Below are 17,312 nucleotides of genomic sequence, written 5' to 3' on the forward strand. Positions count from 1 at the left end.
AGCTAGCTTGAACTGCACCAGCCTGGCCACAGGGCCTCAGTCACCCTGCACCTCACCCGCACCCCGCACTGCAGGACAGTGCTTCTCTTACTTCAACTCCTGGGAGCAGGTTTCCCTCACACATTCCACCACCACAAGTTCCATCAGCTCTGCAGCCAGGCCCTGGCTCAGTTCATTCAACACCAGTTCTCTCTCTTGTTTCAACCTAAGAGTAAAACAAAAAAAAAAAAGCACAAGGGTAATGCTGAAGAATAAAAACAAGTGTCATCACACTCTGACCTTCCAAGTGGGGATCTGAGATGTGCTGCCTGAGTCGGCAGGCCCGACCCCTCTGATCCCATCAGACAGCCACAGAGCCGCCCCCACTCCAGCTCTTCTGACCACCACCCTGTCCGCCACCCCAGCTAGGGAGGACTGCTGCTCACAAGGTGGGTGCGGCCTTGGGACCCCCACCCACTCCCTGGGCCACAGGGCACTGGGTGCACCATGGTCTGATCCTAGTACAGGGGACAACAGCAAGAGCGTCCTAGGCCAGGGCGGGTTCTCTCCTGTGTCCACACGCTCTGACCCCCATGTGCACTGCAGGGAGGAGACACACTCACCTCTTCTCTTCAGCCTGCCGCCTCTCCTCCTCCTTTCGTTCTCTTTCCTTAGTCACTTCTTCAGCTGCAATGTGCCTCAAAATGCCTGTGGTTGCAGCTGTTAACAGCTCCTCCATAGCAGCATTGGAAACACTAGACAGAGCAAAGTGGATACCGTTCTAAATAAATAAATAAATAAAAGCCAAGCAAACCACATAACTAAACTTCTAACACTGGCAAGGAAAAAAAATACTTAATTGGCTTTTAGCATAAAAATTTAGCCCATGGTTGAAAACATACACTCTATCAAAACTGACTCATGAAGAAATAGAAATCTGAATAGACCTGTAACTAGTAAGGAGATTGACTCAGTATTCAAAAACCCCTCCCAACAAAGAGAAGCCCAGCACCAGATGGCTTCACTAGTAAATTCTACCAAACTTGAAGAATTAACTTAAAGAAGAACTAACACCAATCCTTCTCAAACTCTTCTAAAAATTTGAAGAAGAAAGATGTGCTGAACTTCCTAACAGTTCTATGAAGCCAGCATCGCTCTGATCTGATATCAAAGCCAGACAAGGACACTACAAGAAAACTAAAAAGTAACATCCCTTATGGATATTGATGCAAAAATCCTCAGCAAAATACTAGCAAACCAAAATTAAGCAATACATTTAAAGGATTATACAACTTTATCAAGTGGGATTTATTCCTAGGATGCAAAGATGATGCGACAAATGAAAATCAATCAGTGTAATACAACCACATTAATAGAACGAAAGAAAAAGAACCCACATGGTCATCTCAACTGATGCAGAAAGAGCATCTGACAAAATTCAACACCGTTTCATGATTAAAATACTCAGTAAAGAATAGAAGGGAACTTCCTCCACGTGATAAAGGCCATATAAAAAACAACCACAGGGGCCGGCCTGGTGGCGCAAGTGGTTAAGTGCGCGAGCTCCGCTGCGGCGGCCCGGGGTTCGCCGGTGTGGATCCTGGGCACGCACAGATGCACTGCTTGGCAAGCCATGCTGTGGCGGCGTCCCATATAAAGTAGAGGAAGATGGGCACGGATGTTAGCCCAGGACCAGTCTTCCTCAGCAAAAAAAAAAAAAAAAAGAGGAGGATTGGCAGATGTTAGCACAGGGCTGATCTTCCTCACAAAAACAAACAAACAAACCAAACAAAAAAACACCACCACAGCTAACATCATATTCAGTGGTGAAAGACTTGAAAGCTCTTCCTCTAGGATCAGGAACGAGACAAGGGTGCCCACTTTTGCCATTTCATTCAATACCATATTGGAAGTTATAGCCAGAGCAATCAGACAAGAAAAGTAAAAAACATTCAAACTGGAGAGGAAGAAGAAAACTTTGTTCACAGATGATATGAACTTGTATATAGAAAATCCTAAGGAATCCACTCAAAACCTATCAGAACTAATAAACAAGTTCAGCAAGGTTGGAACACAAGGATCAAACACAAAATCAATGGTATTTCTACACACTAGCAATGAACATTCTAAAAATGAAATTAAGAAAATTCCAGGGCTGGCCCCATGGCTTAGCGGTTAAGTGCACGCGCTCCGCTGCTGGCGGCCCGGGTTCGGATCCCGGGCGCGCACCAACGCACCGCTTCTCCGGCCATGCTGAGGCCGCGTCCCACATACAGAAACTAGAAGGATGTGCAGCTATGACATACAACTATCTACTGGGGCTTTGGGGGAAAATAAATAAATAAACTACACTGGTCTTTAAAAAAAAAAAGAAAGAAAATTCCATTTACAATAGCAACAAAAAGAGTAAAATAATTAGGGGCCGGCCCCATGGCGTAGCAGTTAAGTGCGCGTGCTCCGCTGCTGGCGGCCCGGGTTTGAATCCCGGGTGTGCATGACGCACCGCTTGTCAAGCCATGCTGTGGCGGCGTCCCACATAAAGTGGAGGAAGATGGGCACAGATGTTAGCCGAGGGCCAGTCTTCATCAGCAAAAAGAGGAGGATTGGTATGGATGTTAGCTCAGGGCTGATCTTCCTCACAAAAAAAAAAAAAAAAAAAGAATAAAATAATTAGGAATAAATTTAACCAAGGAGATGCAAGACTTAAATGAAAACTACAAAACATTGCTGAAGGAAATTAAGGATGACCTAAACAAAGGGAAAAACATTCCATGTTCATGGATTGGAAGACTTAATATTGTTAGGATGTCAATATTACCCAAAGCAATCTACAGATTCAATGCACTCACTGTCAAAATCCCAAGAGCATTTTTTGCAGAAATAAGCCCATTCTAAAATTCATATGGAATTTCAAGGGACTCCAAATAGCAAAACAATCTTGAAAAAGAGAAACAAAACTGAAGGACTCACACTTTGTGCTTCAAACCTTACTACAACTTACTACAAAGCTACAGTAATCAAAACAGTGGTACTAGAACAAAAACAGACATAGACCAACCGAAGAGAGTAGAGAGCCCAGAAAGAAATCCTCACATATATGGTCAATTGATTTCAAACAAGGGTCCCAAGACCATTCAATGAGGAAAGGACAGTCTTTTCAACAACTGGTGTTGGGAAAACTGGATACCCACATACAAAAGAATGATGTTAGATCCTTATGTTACACCACATATAAAAGCGAAATAAAAACAGATCAAAGACCTAAACTCAAGAGCTAAAACTATAAAACTCTTAGAAGAAAACACAGGGAGAAATCTTCATAACACTGGATTTAGCAACGATGTCTTGAATATGACACCAAAAGCAGAGGCAACAAGAGAAAAAATATATAAATTGGACTACATAAAAATTTAAAACTTTTGTGGATCAAAGGACACTATCGAGAGAGTGAAAAGACAGTCCACAGAATGGGAAAAATTACTTGCAAATCATATACCTGATAAAAGATTAATCTCCAGAATATAAAAGAACCTACAACTCAACAATAAAAAAAAAAACAATTCAAAAATGAGCATAGTGAATTTCCGTGAACTAAAATTAAAGAAATAAAGTTTCTGTAAGTAATTCAAAAAAAAAAAAAAATTTTATGTATATTTTACCACAATAAAAAATTAAGCCCATGGAAATCATACTTATTTTTAGTTCCATCAAATAGAAAGTATGTATACAACTCCAGTATAAAAAAAAAAAATGAATCAAATCTATCAACTGATCTTTTTGTGTAATCTCCATTCATATAGGTGAAATATCTTTTATCATTGTGTCACTTTATGTGTACTAGGATTTTTACAAGATGTTTGAAATCCTTAAAGTCTGATTTACTAAATTTATTAATTTTAATTAGCTTTACAAAAGTTTCTTAAGAGCTTACAAAGATTTTGATTATTAAATTTATTGTCTAAGGAAGTTTCATCGTGGTATAAAACACAAATGGTATAAAATGTTTAAAGGGATTTAATCTGTCAAATTTATAAACTGAGACTTAATCCAAGATCAAGTAAAGTGAGTGTTTTTAATTTTTAATAGAGAATTTTTTACTAGATTTTTAAGTCGTTTAAAACAAAGAAAAATAAGTTTTTAATTTACAACTTTAAAATAAGCCTGATATTGCTGAAAAAGCACACACGAACGGACACTACATGCCAATGACAAACAGAAGGTCAGGAACATGAGACATTACACCCGCCGAGAGAACAGGACCAATATTTAAGCCCACACAAATGGGTAGCTGCGATCTCTTGTTGAAGACTGAGAGCAGCTTCATGACAGGAAATATCTGGAGGGACAGGGTATGGCCCGAGCGAGAGCAGACCGCCTGAGCAGGAGGAGCGCCACACTTACCCCAGAGCTGTGGCTGCGAAGGCCGCCCCCGCAGCGCCAACCTCCTCGCAGTCCCTCTGAAGAACCTCCTGGATGAGCTCATCCACCACCTGCGCCAGGTCCTAAGGAGGGGCCAGGCAGGGGTCAGGCGTGCCGTGCGGGCACTGAGAGACACTGCCTCAACCAGACCCCGCTGATAACCAAATGGTCTCACGCTACAGCCTTAGGGTACTGAAGGTCCTCCCAGAACCTCAGAGAGGGAGACCAGACGACCTTCTCCTGGAATAGCTCACCCAGGGCAGAAATCCCTTCCAGAGCTTGTTTGAAGGCGCCCAATGACCCTCGCACAGGGGTTGGGTACACTGCTTCTGGAAAAGTTTCCTGCTAATGAATGAGAGCAGCCTTCTGGAGAGGACGGGGCAAGCCTGCGGCCTGCTGGACAACAGCTGTGCAGGCGGCCCTGATGCCACCTCACATCAAACACCCTCAGTTTCTGTGGCCATTATCATGCTCTTCTCAGGCCTCCTTGATCCCTCAGCGGGCACAGTGCCCAGCGCCTGCCCAAGCAACAGGGTGGCAAGATTCAGTCCCACAACCTGTGTGGTGGACAGGCCCTACTTGACCCCAGGGGCACCCCTGTCAGAGGGCACGTGCACCACAGGGACACGCCTGTCAGCGGGCATGGGGACCCCAGGGACACACCTGTCAGCGGGCACGGGGACCCCAGGGACACACCTGCCAGCAGGCACAGGGACTCCAGGGACACGCCTGACAGCAGGCACACAGGCCCCAGGAACAGGCCTGTCAGCGGGCATGCTGGCCCCAGGGACACGCCTGTCAGCGGGCACGGGGGCCCCAGGGACACGCCTGTCAGCGGGCACGCGGGCCCCAGGGACACGCCCATTAGCGGTCCCACACGTCCCCAGTCCACGTGTCCACTGACTATCTTGAATGAGCAGGTGTTGAGCATCACGTTGAGCAGACACCCTGCATAAGGGTGCAGGGTGGCATAGGGTGGCGCAAGGATAGAAAGACCACGGACAGGAGTGTCTGCTGAGCCCCCGGAAAGAAAGCACTCAGTGCAGGACAACACTTATTGTACCAACAGTATTAGGTCCATAAAACCCCTCAGTTCATTCTCTCAAGTTTCAACTGTAACCTTTCAAAGAGAAACGCAGGCAGCAAGCTGGGGAGCCGCATGCAGTCCCTGCTCTCGGAGCCGCAGGCTCCTCATCTGAAAGACGGGCTCCAGCCTGAGGGCCAGGGTCCTGAGACCCACCATGGCTGGAACCTTCCTGAGCCACACATGCCACCACCTCAGCAGGTTCAGTCTACAGATGACGGTCAGACTAGACACTGGACACTGCTAGACACCTGTGCACAGCGGGTTCCTCAGAGCCCTGGTCTGCAAGACTCCTTACCGTGTCAGAGTACACAGGCGCAGGCTTTGGTGGAAGAAGCTCAGGCTGCACAGGGGGCTGGAAGGGGCTGGGCGCCACACTCGGGGCTGGTGCCGGTGCCGGCAGGTGAGGCAGAGAGACCGGTGCAGGTGGTGGGGCAGGAAGAGGCTGTGGGAGGAGAGCAGGCGCGGGCGCGTCCGCCTCTGCACCACTCTCCTCTCCTCTCTCCCCACCTGGAAGGGAACAGACAAACATGGGCACTAAGGACGACCCCTGGGCCACCCACAGTGACCACTAGGGACTGGCCACCTTCCCTGAGCAGACCACACGTCATGGGGGACAGTGTGTGCTTCACCCAGGGGAACCAAGCCCCATGACGTCAAGGAGCCATTCAGGAGGCTCTCAGGAGGAAACATCCAAGCACTGAGCAGACACCCACATCCCAGCCCCCAGAAGACGACACTGCTTCTAGCTCATGAGAGGCTTTCTAGGGGGAAACACAGCTAGCTCCCTCCCGCAACTGCAGCTCACTCACCTGCTGCGTCCAAGCCAGGTCTCTGAGTGCCCATGGGCAGCTCGGCGGCCAGGCTCTCCCCAACATACTTGTTCTGGGAGTTGAAGCTGCACACAGGTGTGTGACGAGGGACGGGGGGCAACAGCCCTCCATTCACGATTTCCCCAACCGACACGGTCAGCTTCCTGGTAATAAACACCGACTTCCTGGCCTTGGATAACCCCTCTGGTTCCAGGAACGAGGACCGGTTCAGCTCGACACAGCTACCCAAACCACAAGGAACCCAGAGAGGTGTCACAGAGGTGAGAAGCCAGCCTTCACCTTCACAGTACCTAGCAGCATGTTAGAAGCCTCACCCCGCCACTGTGTCACCACATGGCCACATGGAAACGAGGAGGGAAGGTGGCAAAGGCTGGTCTGCCGGCTAGGCCCACAGCGCCCACCACTGCCAGCCCGGGCGTTTCTTTCTGACATGGGAGCCGCCTGGCCTAGTCGTTAACAGCCAGGTGTGGAGCAACGCACACCTACATGCTCCTGGCTCATTCCAAAGCCGCCACATTTCTGTGAGGACAGGACTGCAGGCAAACGGGGGCCAGCGGTAAGGAGCCAAAGGAGGGAGGGGCTGGGGAAACACCAACTCAGGACACGAATGTTGTGGGTCATGGTGCCATTTTCTGGGAGGGGAACCATGAGTTACATCAGGCTCTCAAAACACTCTGCTCCACAGCAAAGGAGAAGCCCCTGGCCTAGCCCACCAGCGCCTGTGTAGACTGTCAGAGGGGGATCAGCAAATGCCATCATCACACAACAGAAGAAGGAAGGCCCTAACCTTTACCTTTAGGTTCTTTACTAATTTGTGAAAAGCACTGATTTTTGGAGTCACAAGTAACTGGGTCTGAGCCCCAATCTGCTGATGAGCAGTGTGTGACCTGGGGATGTTCCCCAGCCATTCTGAGCCCCATGTGTTCACCTGTTCCCAGGGAGGCAGCACATGGAACGTCCCTTCTCTAGGGCCTGGCACGTGGCTAGCGTGGCCCAGCCGGTTATCAGGGATTTACTAAAAGAGAAAAAGGAGAGAGGCCCACAGTTCCACTCTCAGCTCTTACCCCTCAGAGACGGCGAGCCCGTGGTAGTTGAGGAAGTCTGTGGCCTCTTCGCAATCTCTGAACAGCAGCATGCGCACCACGCTGTCCAGGGGAAAGGTGGTGGACCTCTGCGTGCTCACCGTGTATGCAATGTTGAGCGCTCGGAGAGCATCCTTGCGGATCTAAAAAGAGAAGCCAAATGACTGCAGTCTCAAGGGTCACGGTCACCCCACCGCCACGGAAATGCCACATGGGGCAGGGGTCCTGCTGTCGCTCAGTCCCCTGGAAAACACAGGGGCACCACAGGTCCCAGACTTAAGGATCATCAGGCCATGTGCTCAGTGGAAGATGCCCAGGAATGCGTGCAAAGAAAACAGTTTCACACAAAGGAAAAGTTAGGCCAAGAAGGCTTTATTTACAAGAAAAACCAGGAAACAAACCACCCGGAAACAGGGCATGGAAAGTAAACTGAGCAGCATCCACTCAACGGAAAGCTGTGCAGCTGCTAAAAATTATCACAGCGACAATGCAGTGGCGTGGAAAAACACGTAACATGAAATTCAGAGAAAGACTCAGTGACAAAATTCTTTCACAGTATTATAAGAAGTGCTTTAAGAAAAGAAGACAGAGCAAGCCCTCACAGTCTAGGGGTTAAGATTCGGCACTCTCATTGCCACAGCCTGGTCAGTTTCTGTCGTGGAACCACACCACCAGTCTGTCGGCTGTCATACTGTGCCAGCAACACACGTAGAGAACTAAAAAGCTAACAACTAGGATACATAACCATGCACTCAAGCTTTAAAAAAAAAAAAAAAGACAAAGGAAAAACATGAAAATGCTAACAAAATCATGTTTGGGTGCCAGGAGTCTGGGTGACTTTTGCTACTCCTCCTCCAGCGTTCTGTAACCAATTCAACCAGTATTTATCAAGGGTTTCCTATGCACCTGGTATTGTTAGTGCCGAGATACAGCAGTGAACAGAACAAGACGCCTGTCTCCATGGCCCACAGGTCAGGGAGAGACCAACACTGAACAAATGGATACATAAATAGCAGAGTACACTTAATGCTGATAGCGCGACAGAGAGAACAGACAGAAGAGGAGGACAGGGAGCAGATAGGGTGGGTGGTCAGGGTGGGCCCTGCCGAAAAGGTGGCAGCCAAGCCAAGATCTAGAGGAGGTGAGCACTGTATGGCTCTCAGAGGAGAAAGAACAGCAAGTGTAAAGGCCCTGAGGCAGGTGAGTGCTGGGGCTGGAAGTGCAGGAAGGCATCAGTGCAGGTGGAGTGGAGCAAGGGGGGAGCAGGAGAGGAGGTCCAGGAGACAATGGGACCGTGTGGGCCACTGCTAGTGAAACACTTTGTTTTTCTTGAGAAAAGGCACTCAGATTTCCTTTTCATTTAAAGTTATTGAAATGGGCACAAATGGTCAATGGTCTAACAACATTAAGTAATCATTTTAAAAATATTAACTATGATTTATTTATCAACTGTACCGAGTTGCCCAACTGGCACATTGTTAGAAATCTTTTCATTTGTTCCAGAATTTCAGTTCTGTTGGCAACTGTCAGATCTGACAATGAGCAAGCTTACGGAAGATCTTTGCCTGGGATGTGACCGTGGGTTTAGGCACTGTTTACAGGAAGACCTGGTGTGTGACCAAAGAGGGAAAGTGCCCAGAGTCACAGACCCAGCTGGGCAGGGCCCTGAGATCCACCAGGCAGGCTCCTCCCCACCGAGTGGACCCCAGGCAGGTAGCCAGGCAGGCAGCATGTCCTCACACCCCTGCAGGGGGCAGGGGTAGCACAGCACATGCAAGGCGAGGGGGCATGCTCCCTGAGGTAGGTGGGGGCTGCTGTATTATCATCCCCAAGTGCTCTCAGGGGCTGGGGCCGAAGACCTGACTTGGAAAATTCCAAGACCAGGAGTTTACACTCTATGCGAAGCCCCAGCTAAGAGATGGTCTTCCCCCTCCTTTGTAACCCCAGTGTACAGCACAGGACGCAACAAAGAGCAGGCACTTAAGATATTTATTGAAATGAATTTAGCATCATCAGGCTCAGTCCAAAAATTTAGATTAATAACACTAAGAATTTCTAAGTCAGGGATTTTGTGCGTGCAAGTTTTGCTTTTTGGTTTCTTTGTTTCCATGGAAGATGATAGTGCTGAACTCAAGTTATATCTTTCTAAAGAGACTTCTCTTATGTGAACCATAAGAATAGTATTTTCCATTGCATGGCCTTTTCCATTGGTGATCAATGGTGCCAACCCCTGTAAAACGGGGTAACACCAGTAACCCCCTCGGAGGGCTGCCACAAGGGTTGCACAAGAGTTAGCCCAGGACCTGCTGAAATGTTCTTGGAATAGAGAAGCACCTAAATATCACAAGTAACAGCCCACTTTCTTCCAATTCTGCAAGTACAGCGATGTTACTCACCTGGTTAAAGTAACAATGCAAAAGACAAGCGTTTAGGTAAGAAGCCGACTGGACCAGTTTGAAAAATCTCACAAAATTATTACTGTTCAACGCAGCAAAAGCCTGAACAGCAAACTTCACCTCAGAGGAGTTTCTAACAGCAGGATGGAACTGTTGTACTTCTCTGTCAATTAAAGGAGAGAAAAGGGGTTAGAATTTTATTTTTAACTAGGCAAAATTTCCATGAAAATAGATCTGATTAAAAAACTAGATTTCAATCATACTGAGAAAGAGGGTCTTAATAGTGACATGTGCCATTATACTCATAATTTATTAACTTCAAAGCTGCCACTCTTGGGCTGGGTTGGTAACAAAAGTTTTCTTTAAAAAAATGATGGGGGCCGGCCCGGTGGCGCAAGCGGTTGGGTGCACGCGCTCCGCTGTGGCGGCCCGGGGTTCGCTGGTTCGGATCCCGGGCGCGCACCGACGCACTGCTTGGTAAGCCATGCTGTGGCGGCGTCCCATATAAAGTGGAGGAAGATAGGCACAGATGTTAGCCCAGGGCCGTCTTCCTCAGCAAAAAAAGAGGAGGATTGGCGGATGTTAGCTCAGGGCTGATCTCCTCACAAAAAAAAAAAAAAAAATGATGAATAAAGTAAATAATTTCAAGCAACAATTTAAGAACTGATTATCAAAGAGTTACTTTAACTCTTTCAAAGACAGTTGACTGCCAACTGTGCTTTATGACAATGTCTAATAAACAGAAGTTAACTGTATTTCGTTTAGAAATAAACTGATTTGACTGAATTATTCAAGATAGGAGACAAATACCTATCATATATGAAAAGACCACATAGCCATTTCCCATAACTAGTTTATCTCCAAGGCTTAATTTTAAAACTTAAAATCAATCACACATCTAGATACACTGCAACAAGGTTCTTGGGGAAAATACTAAGCTAACAAAAACTTTTGGCATAAATAAGAGAATCTTGGAACTAAAGGGGACACTGGCTGTCATAAAGTCCAATTTACCAGTGAAAGGAACAGAGGCCCAATGGACTCTGCCATGTTTTTCATATAAATGTCTACATATATATCAGACCAGGGTTTAAAATTCATTCTTTCTTGGGCCGGCCCCATGGCTTGGCGGTTGGGTGCGAGCACTCCACTGCTGGCGGCCCGGGTTCGGATCCTGGGCGCGCACCAACACACCGCTTCTCTGTCCATGCTGAGGCCGCGTCCCACATACAGCAACCAGAAGGATGTGCAACTATGACATACAACTATCTACCAGGGCTTTGGGGAAAAAAAGGAGGAAGATTGGCAATAGATGTTAGCTCAGAGCCGGTCTTCCTCAGCAAAGAGGAGGATTAGCATGGATGTTAGCTCAGGGTTGATCTTCACAAAAAAAAAAAAAAATCATTCTTTCTTAACATCTCATCTTTAGCATTTTTGTTTCACACAATTTTTTCCTCTCCTATTACTTAGATCTTTGACAAGGTGTGTGTACAAATGTGTTAAAAGAAACACACCTAAGACAGCAAATTGCTAACAGCTCTGATAGGGCGCCCTGGGGTTCCCTGTCCTGTTCACTCCCATGTCCTGCTCATCAGGCCAATTCCTTCCTCCTCCTCTCTCGCTGACAAGGAGAAACTGTTCTCAGAAAGGACTGGGGGCCGACTTCAGATGTGCTGGTGTCAGTCTGCGTCCCCATCCTTCTGCTCCTGGCAGCTCAGCTCAATAGACTGTACAGCCCAGCCCAGGTTTCTTACTATCATCCCAGCTTTTAATACCAGAGAAAACTCAGCACTATCAGCTACTGCTAATCCTAACAGCTCTTTCCCTGTTTAAACCTTGCCTTTCCATACATCTTAGGCTAGCTTCCAAATTTGAAAATTCACCTTAGGATATCCCCCTTGTTGAGATTGAGCAGAACATTGTAGCCCTGGAACTCTGCTTCACTGGCACAGAACACGCCCTTGTTTCTCAGGTCCTGGTACATCTCCTTCAGACTCTGAAGGCACTTGGTCATGTTCTCATTGTTGATCTTGGCATCAAAGGATGACATGGGCTCCTCACACATGAAGTGAGCACAGTGGATGTGAAACCGGGTACATTTCTCGATCAGGGACACCGTTACAGGGTCACACAGGTGCTGCTGCGTGATGTCCTGGCCACAAGCGAGGGGAAATATTACACATACACACACGTTTGATACACACATGGACATCATACACAGCCAGGTGACCTGGTACGCACACACACACCTTATATGCACATGGGTCTCATATACACACAGATTTCATGCACATATTCCCATGCACAGAGAATCAACTATTAGAAAAATCATGCTTATTACCCAAGTTTCTCATATTTCAATTTGAAACAAAGCCCATGCAGCACATTTTAATAGAACACTGTAATGATTTTAAATTAGTGTATTTTTTCTTACAGATAAACTATAACTGAGTGAAATGAACTCTCACGTTCACTTTGGAATTTACATGCACTTTCTAGCCTCCTGACGGGAAGCGGCCAATACCTTCCGTATGCCTCGTGTGCGGTTCCACACGAAGTCATACCAGTCCCGCAGGCTGCCCTCCTTCTGGTCCATGATCTGGGTCACCAGGTAGTCCATGGTCCTGCTGAGCACTGCCGAGGGCCGCAGCTCGTGCGGCAGGGGCTCCTCCTGATCCGCTGAGGAGCGGCTATACTCCTTCACAGCTGCCGCGTGGTCCACCTAAGCACAGGGAGTGGGGACAAGCTGCTGGCGGGCAGGTGCTGGGCCAGCCTCCCAGCAGCGGTGCCTTAAAACAAGGAGGGAAATCACCCACACTCATACAAGATCAACACTGCAGAATACCACTGTAAAATATAAAACTTCTGTTTGAAGGTGATAATTAAATTCAAAGACAAAATAAACCGATAAACTTGTTTTTGGCAAATACGACAAGGAGGGAAGATGTGAGGCCATCACATCAAGAAGCAGACGGAATGTAAGTGAAGGCATACCTGCTTGGCTCCAAGCACAAAGGTGTGACAGGTAAAGGACTTTAAGACATTTTAAAGGTCTCAGCCCCGCTCAGACATCAGATTAAGCCTACATGGACCAGAAACAAAATGGAGACCTCAGTGAGGACTAAGGGGGCATAGCAGCAGCAGGGGCTGGGTGGGGCTGGGACCAGCTGCCTGCAAGAGGCCTGGAGTCGCATCTTCCACCTTCAGAAAGAGGCTGAAGACATGTGGCTGAGGGCAGAAACAGAGACGTCCACAGGACTGGGCCCTGGGCATCCGCTACAAGCTATCGTCACTGTCTCCTGCGGCAGGAGCCCTGGGCCTCTGCCGTGACTGCTGCTGCCCAGCTGGGGACTCCACATGGGCAAAGGCAGCTATAAAACCACTAGCCAGGAGAGGAGGAGAAGCCCATAAGCAAAATTAACAGAGAGTAAAAGGATCTAAAATGACGTAGATTTCTGGGGAAACAATTTGGGAACATGAATTGACACGTTCAGGAACCTTAAGAAAGGTCATACCCTCTGATACAGTACCTTAATTCTTAAGATGTATCCAAAGGATATAATCTAAACGCCTTAGAAGCATTACACACAACATGTCCAACAGAATTATTAATAAAATTGAAAAATCAGAAACAGCATATCTAATGATTGCAAAATGGGGAGTTTTGACAGAGCTACATAATCAAATAACATGCTGTCATTTAAAAATGCTTATAAAGAGTTTATTATAACAGAAAAAAATGCTCATAATTTTAAACGAAAAAGAGTCAAACAAAACTCTATCTCAAGCATAATCCCAAATGTCAAAGTACAAACACAGGAAAGGACAGGAATAAAGTTGTGAAAAGAAAAAAGAAATGACAATTTTTAATCCAGGAAGCAAATCTGCATCTACACCCACACCTTAGGGTGCCATGTGGCCCAGCCACCGCCCACGAGGTAGCTCAGCACACACCTCACAACACAAAGGATCTGACGGGACTGCTCACGGCACATCCCCACCACCCCATACAGACCCGAATCAAGTATCAATTTGTACAGAAATTACGGAGAACAAGCCTCTCCTCCCTTGCCCACCCCACCTCCACCCGATGATTAAACATGGGCAGCGGCCTGGAGAGGAACCCCAGGGGAACAGGGGGCTCCACCTGGTCAGTCCCCGGGACCACTTCAAACACGCTCAGCTGGCTCCGGGTCTCCCGCATGTACCGCTCCTTCTCGGGACACATGTCCGGGCACGTCCCAACAAAAGTCCTCGCTTTGTCCAGGTCGGTTCTTTTCACCCGAGCTAAATGACATCAGATAAAAAGTTAAGAGTGTACCACAGTTACCAGGAACCAGAGAAGTGCATTTTCATAGTGATAAAAGGAAAAATAAAAATAAAAACAAACATCACACACAAATTACAAAAGAAAAGGCAGAAATATTTTTGAATTTAACAATCACTGGGCCTTAGAGAAAGGAAGTGCAGCCTATCACTCGGGGGACAGGGCAGGCAGGCCCACGAAGACCTCAGGCCTTCCCTCCCCAGCACTCAGGTCCTCACTGCACACCACAGGCAGGAGCTCCTGTAGCCAACTCAATGACAATCACGCTGCAGTATGTTTTAAAAGAATGAATTTAAAAAGTAAACATTCAAGATATACCAGTATTTTAACACTGTCAGTATTTCATTGTTTTTAATATAACAAGAATCACATAAAGGAAGTTACCTGGGTCCTGACCTGAACAAACCGCTATTATCACCCACAGAATTAAACAGTTACAAAAGCATATTTTAAATGAAACAGAATGCAACAACTTCACAACTCCAAATATACATATCTAATTTTTAGGTGGCGTAGCAGTTAGGAGCACGCGCTCTGCTTTGGCAGCCCAGGGTTCGTAGGTTAGAATCCCGGGCGCGCGCCAACACACCTCTTGTCACACCATGCTGTGGCAGCATCCCATATAAAAGAGAGGAAGGTGAGCATGGATGTTAGCCCACGGCCAGTCTTCCTCAGCAAAAAGAGGGGGATTGGCATTGGATGTTAGCTCAGGGCTAATCTTCCTCAGGAAAAAAAAAAAATTCCAATACCTGGTAATAATTTTATTTGGAATATAAAAATCACCATGTCAATGATATAATATACCATGGCAGCTTTTATTACCACGTTAAGGAGGTGCTGTGATTATTCCACTTATTCACAGCTTTTAAAAGGAGGAAAATCCTACAGCTAAAATTTAATTTTAAAAAAACTTTGCAAAGAAGAGCACAAGTGCTTTTTCCTTTTATTTTTGGTCACTGTACATATTTTTCAATGTTAATAGAATATTTACTTTTTGAATAGGTAATACATTCACAAAGTTCAACGATCCAAAGGTAAAAAAATGTCCAAAATGGAACACCCACCCCCACCTTGCTCTGCTCTCTCCTGACAATCAGAGTGAGCAGACCCTTTCGCATCTCCCATAACTATTTTATGCACATGTAAGCAAGTATACTTACATATACACGGTAAGCATATGACTGACTCACACACACACACACACACGCACACACACACACTCTTTCCCCGTTTTTGTACACAAATGGTAGCACACTAGGTACTTCCTGCATTGCACTTTTTCACAACAAACCTTGATGATGTTTCCATCAGGAAACCCCAGTCTTCTTTCAAGCTGTTTAGAATCCGACTGTGTGGACAACCAGTTTCCAACCTCTGTCATCACAAACCACCTTGTGCACAAATCACACACACGTGCACTATGTTTGTGAGGTACACCCCTAGACATGGAATACTAGGTCAAAGGCACGAGTTTTCTTAAGTCTCAAAGATACTGCCAACTTGTGCTCCTCCACAGGAGTGCAGCCCCGCAGCCCAACCTGTGGGGTGTGATCTACATCGCCCACTGTGTGACAGCCCATTCACGACACTTCCTTTTCTTGCAGACCCCTTAGTCCTTTCCCACTACATTTGGTCTTTTTCATACTAACTTCTACAATACTTTCTGTATCAGAGAAATCAGCTCTTCGTCTGTGATATGAGTTACAGATTTCTTCCCCTAGATTGATATTTCTTTCTGAGTTTTATTTGTGGTGACTTCTGTCAAACAGAAAATTTTGATTTTTTTTACATGTTTTCTGAATGTCTAAAAATTGCCCTTTAAATTGTTTAATTTAGCATGGATCAATGGTTTGTAGACTTTCTTGCAAAATAAAATAAAATTAAAAACATATCTGCATTATGTCCATGCCTACATTCACGCCTCAGGAGACTCGCAAACAAGAAAGACCGTATGTGGCACATCAGAGGCCCAGGACTCGACGACAGTGGAGCCGCACAGACAGGTCGTTCCTGCTCTCAGAACTCTGAGGAGATGACCTTGTCATGACCTTAGCAGGGTCTCTGGACCTCTGCCAAGAAGACCCAACATACCTTGCCGCATAATTCTGTCCCTCTGGTCAAGTACGCGGTACTTCTCCTCAGACGTCTCAGCCACGGTGCCTATCAGGGTACTAAGGGAGGACACACACGGCCCGAGACCCTCAGAGCCCTCGGAGGCCTCATCAAAAGGGTCTCCTTCCAACTGGTGGGCCTTCAGAAGACTTGGCTTCTTCACTGGAGAGCTACAAAGAAGACAACACATTAAGGGCCTGTATCTATCAAGCATTTGTATCATTTCCACTTCCAAACACTTTTCTTATCTTTCAAGGTTTTCTGCTCCTCTAAGGCCGACAAACTTACAAGCATTGAAGTGCAATGAACCTTGATAATGCTGGTGATGTGCACAAAGGTGTTAGTTATATTAGTCTGTGTTAGTTACCATGATTTTAGAATTTTGAAATATTTTATACTTTTTAAAAATGAGATGAGCCCATTTAAACAGCTGAAATGAATATTTGTAGATTTCTATTTCAAAGAAATGAAATTCAGCCTGAAAAAGAACACACTTTAACACCATGAGGAAATATCATGCCTACGTGTTTTCACACATAAACACGTATCATTTCAGCAGAAAGATGTACTAAAAAGAAGTGGGCGTTCTCTCTCAGCTTCCTATTTTCTAGCAGGCTTTCAACATTCTGTGAACCCAAATGCTGAAGGTATGACTTGTTGAGTGAGACAGGAAAAGCACAAAAAAATCAGCAAATAAACTGCTAATTACAAAATGGAAAGTGACAGAAACGACACACTGGCTAAAATATGTGAGGAAGGATATTATAGAAGATCTGTTGCAACAGCCTGATGTGAAGAGGAAGTCGGGATCACGCAGGGAGGGGAGGGCGACAGAGATTCCCACACAGAGAGGCCGTGTGAAGCGCACAACCAAGCGCCAGCCTGACCCGAGGGCCACACACACGGCTCCCCAGTTATAACGTAGCTGCAAGGGAGAGCGCCTCACCGTAAGGAAGCTGGACCTACAGAGTCACGTTGGAAATTGCTAGAAGTGGTTACTAGGAACACACCGGCTATCACAGCCAGTTAGACGATTTAAGGGAAAACGTTACTGCTTCTACATTTATACATCGGGTGGAA

The 17,312-nt window shown here is 46.4% G+C and overlaps 1 protein-coding gene across 2 annotated transcripts in view; it reads right to left on the bottom strand.

Annotated features, from left to right (window-relative positions):
- The window catches only part of MCM3AP (minichromosome maintenance complex component 3 associated protein), a 49,029-nt gene that overhangs the window by 25,576 nt on the left and 6,141 nt on the right, over positions 1 to 17,312 (bottom strand). For both annotated transcript variants that reach the window (XM_058523317.1, XM_058523318.1), the window contains exons 6-16: positions 16,212 to 16,402; positions 13,941 to 14,080; positions 12,318 to 12,515; positions 11,677 to 11,945; positions 9,794 to 9,956; positions 7,380 to 7,540; positions 6,295 to 6,536; positions 5,781 to 5,992; positions 4,381 to 4,481; positions 603 to 734; positions 92 to 205 (exon numbers count right to left, since the gene is read on the bottom strand). In XM_058523317.1, the coding sequence (XP_058379300.1) occupies positions 92 to 205; positions 603 to 734; positions 4,381 to 4,481; positions 5,781 to 5,992; positions 6,295 to 6,536; positions 7,380 to 7,540; positions 9,794 to 9,956; positions 11,677 to 11,945; positions 12,318 to 12,515; positions 13,941 to 14,080; positions 16,212 to 16,402 (1,923 nt within the window). The remainder of the gene's footprint in view (positions 1 to 91; positions 206 to 602; positions 735 to 4,380; positions 4,482 to 5,780; positions 5,993 to 6,294; positions 6,537 to 7,379; positions 7,541 to 9,793; positions 9,957 to 11,676; positions 11,946 to 12,317; positions 12,516 to 13,940; positions 14,081 to 16,211; positions 16,403 to 17,312) is intronic.

This window comes from Diceros bicornis, chromosome 27 (genome assembly GCF_020826845.1).
Source record: "Diceros bicornis minor isolate mBicDic1 chromosome 27, mDicBic1.mat.cur, whole genome shotgun sequence".
NCBI lineage: Eukaryota > Metazoa > Chordata > Mammalia > Perissodactyla > Rhinocerotidae > Diceros > Diceros bicornis.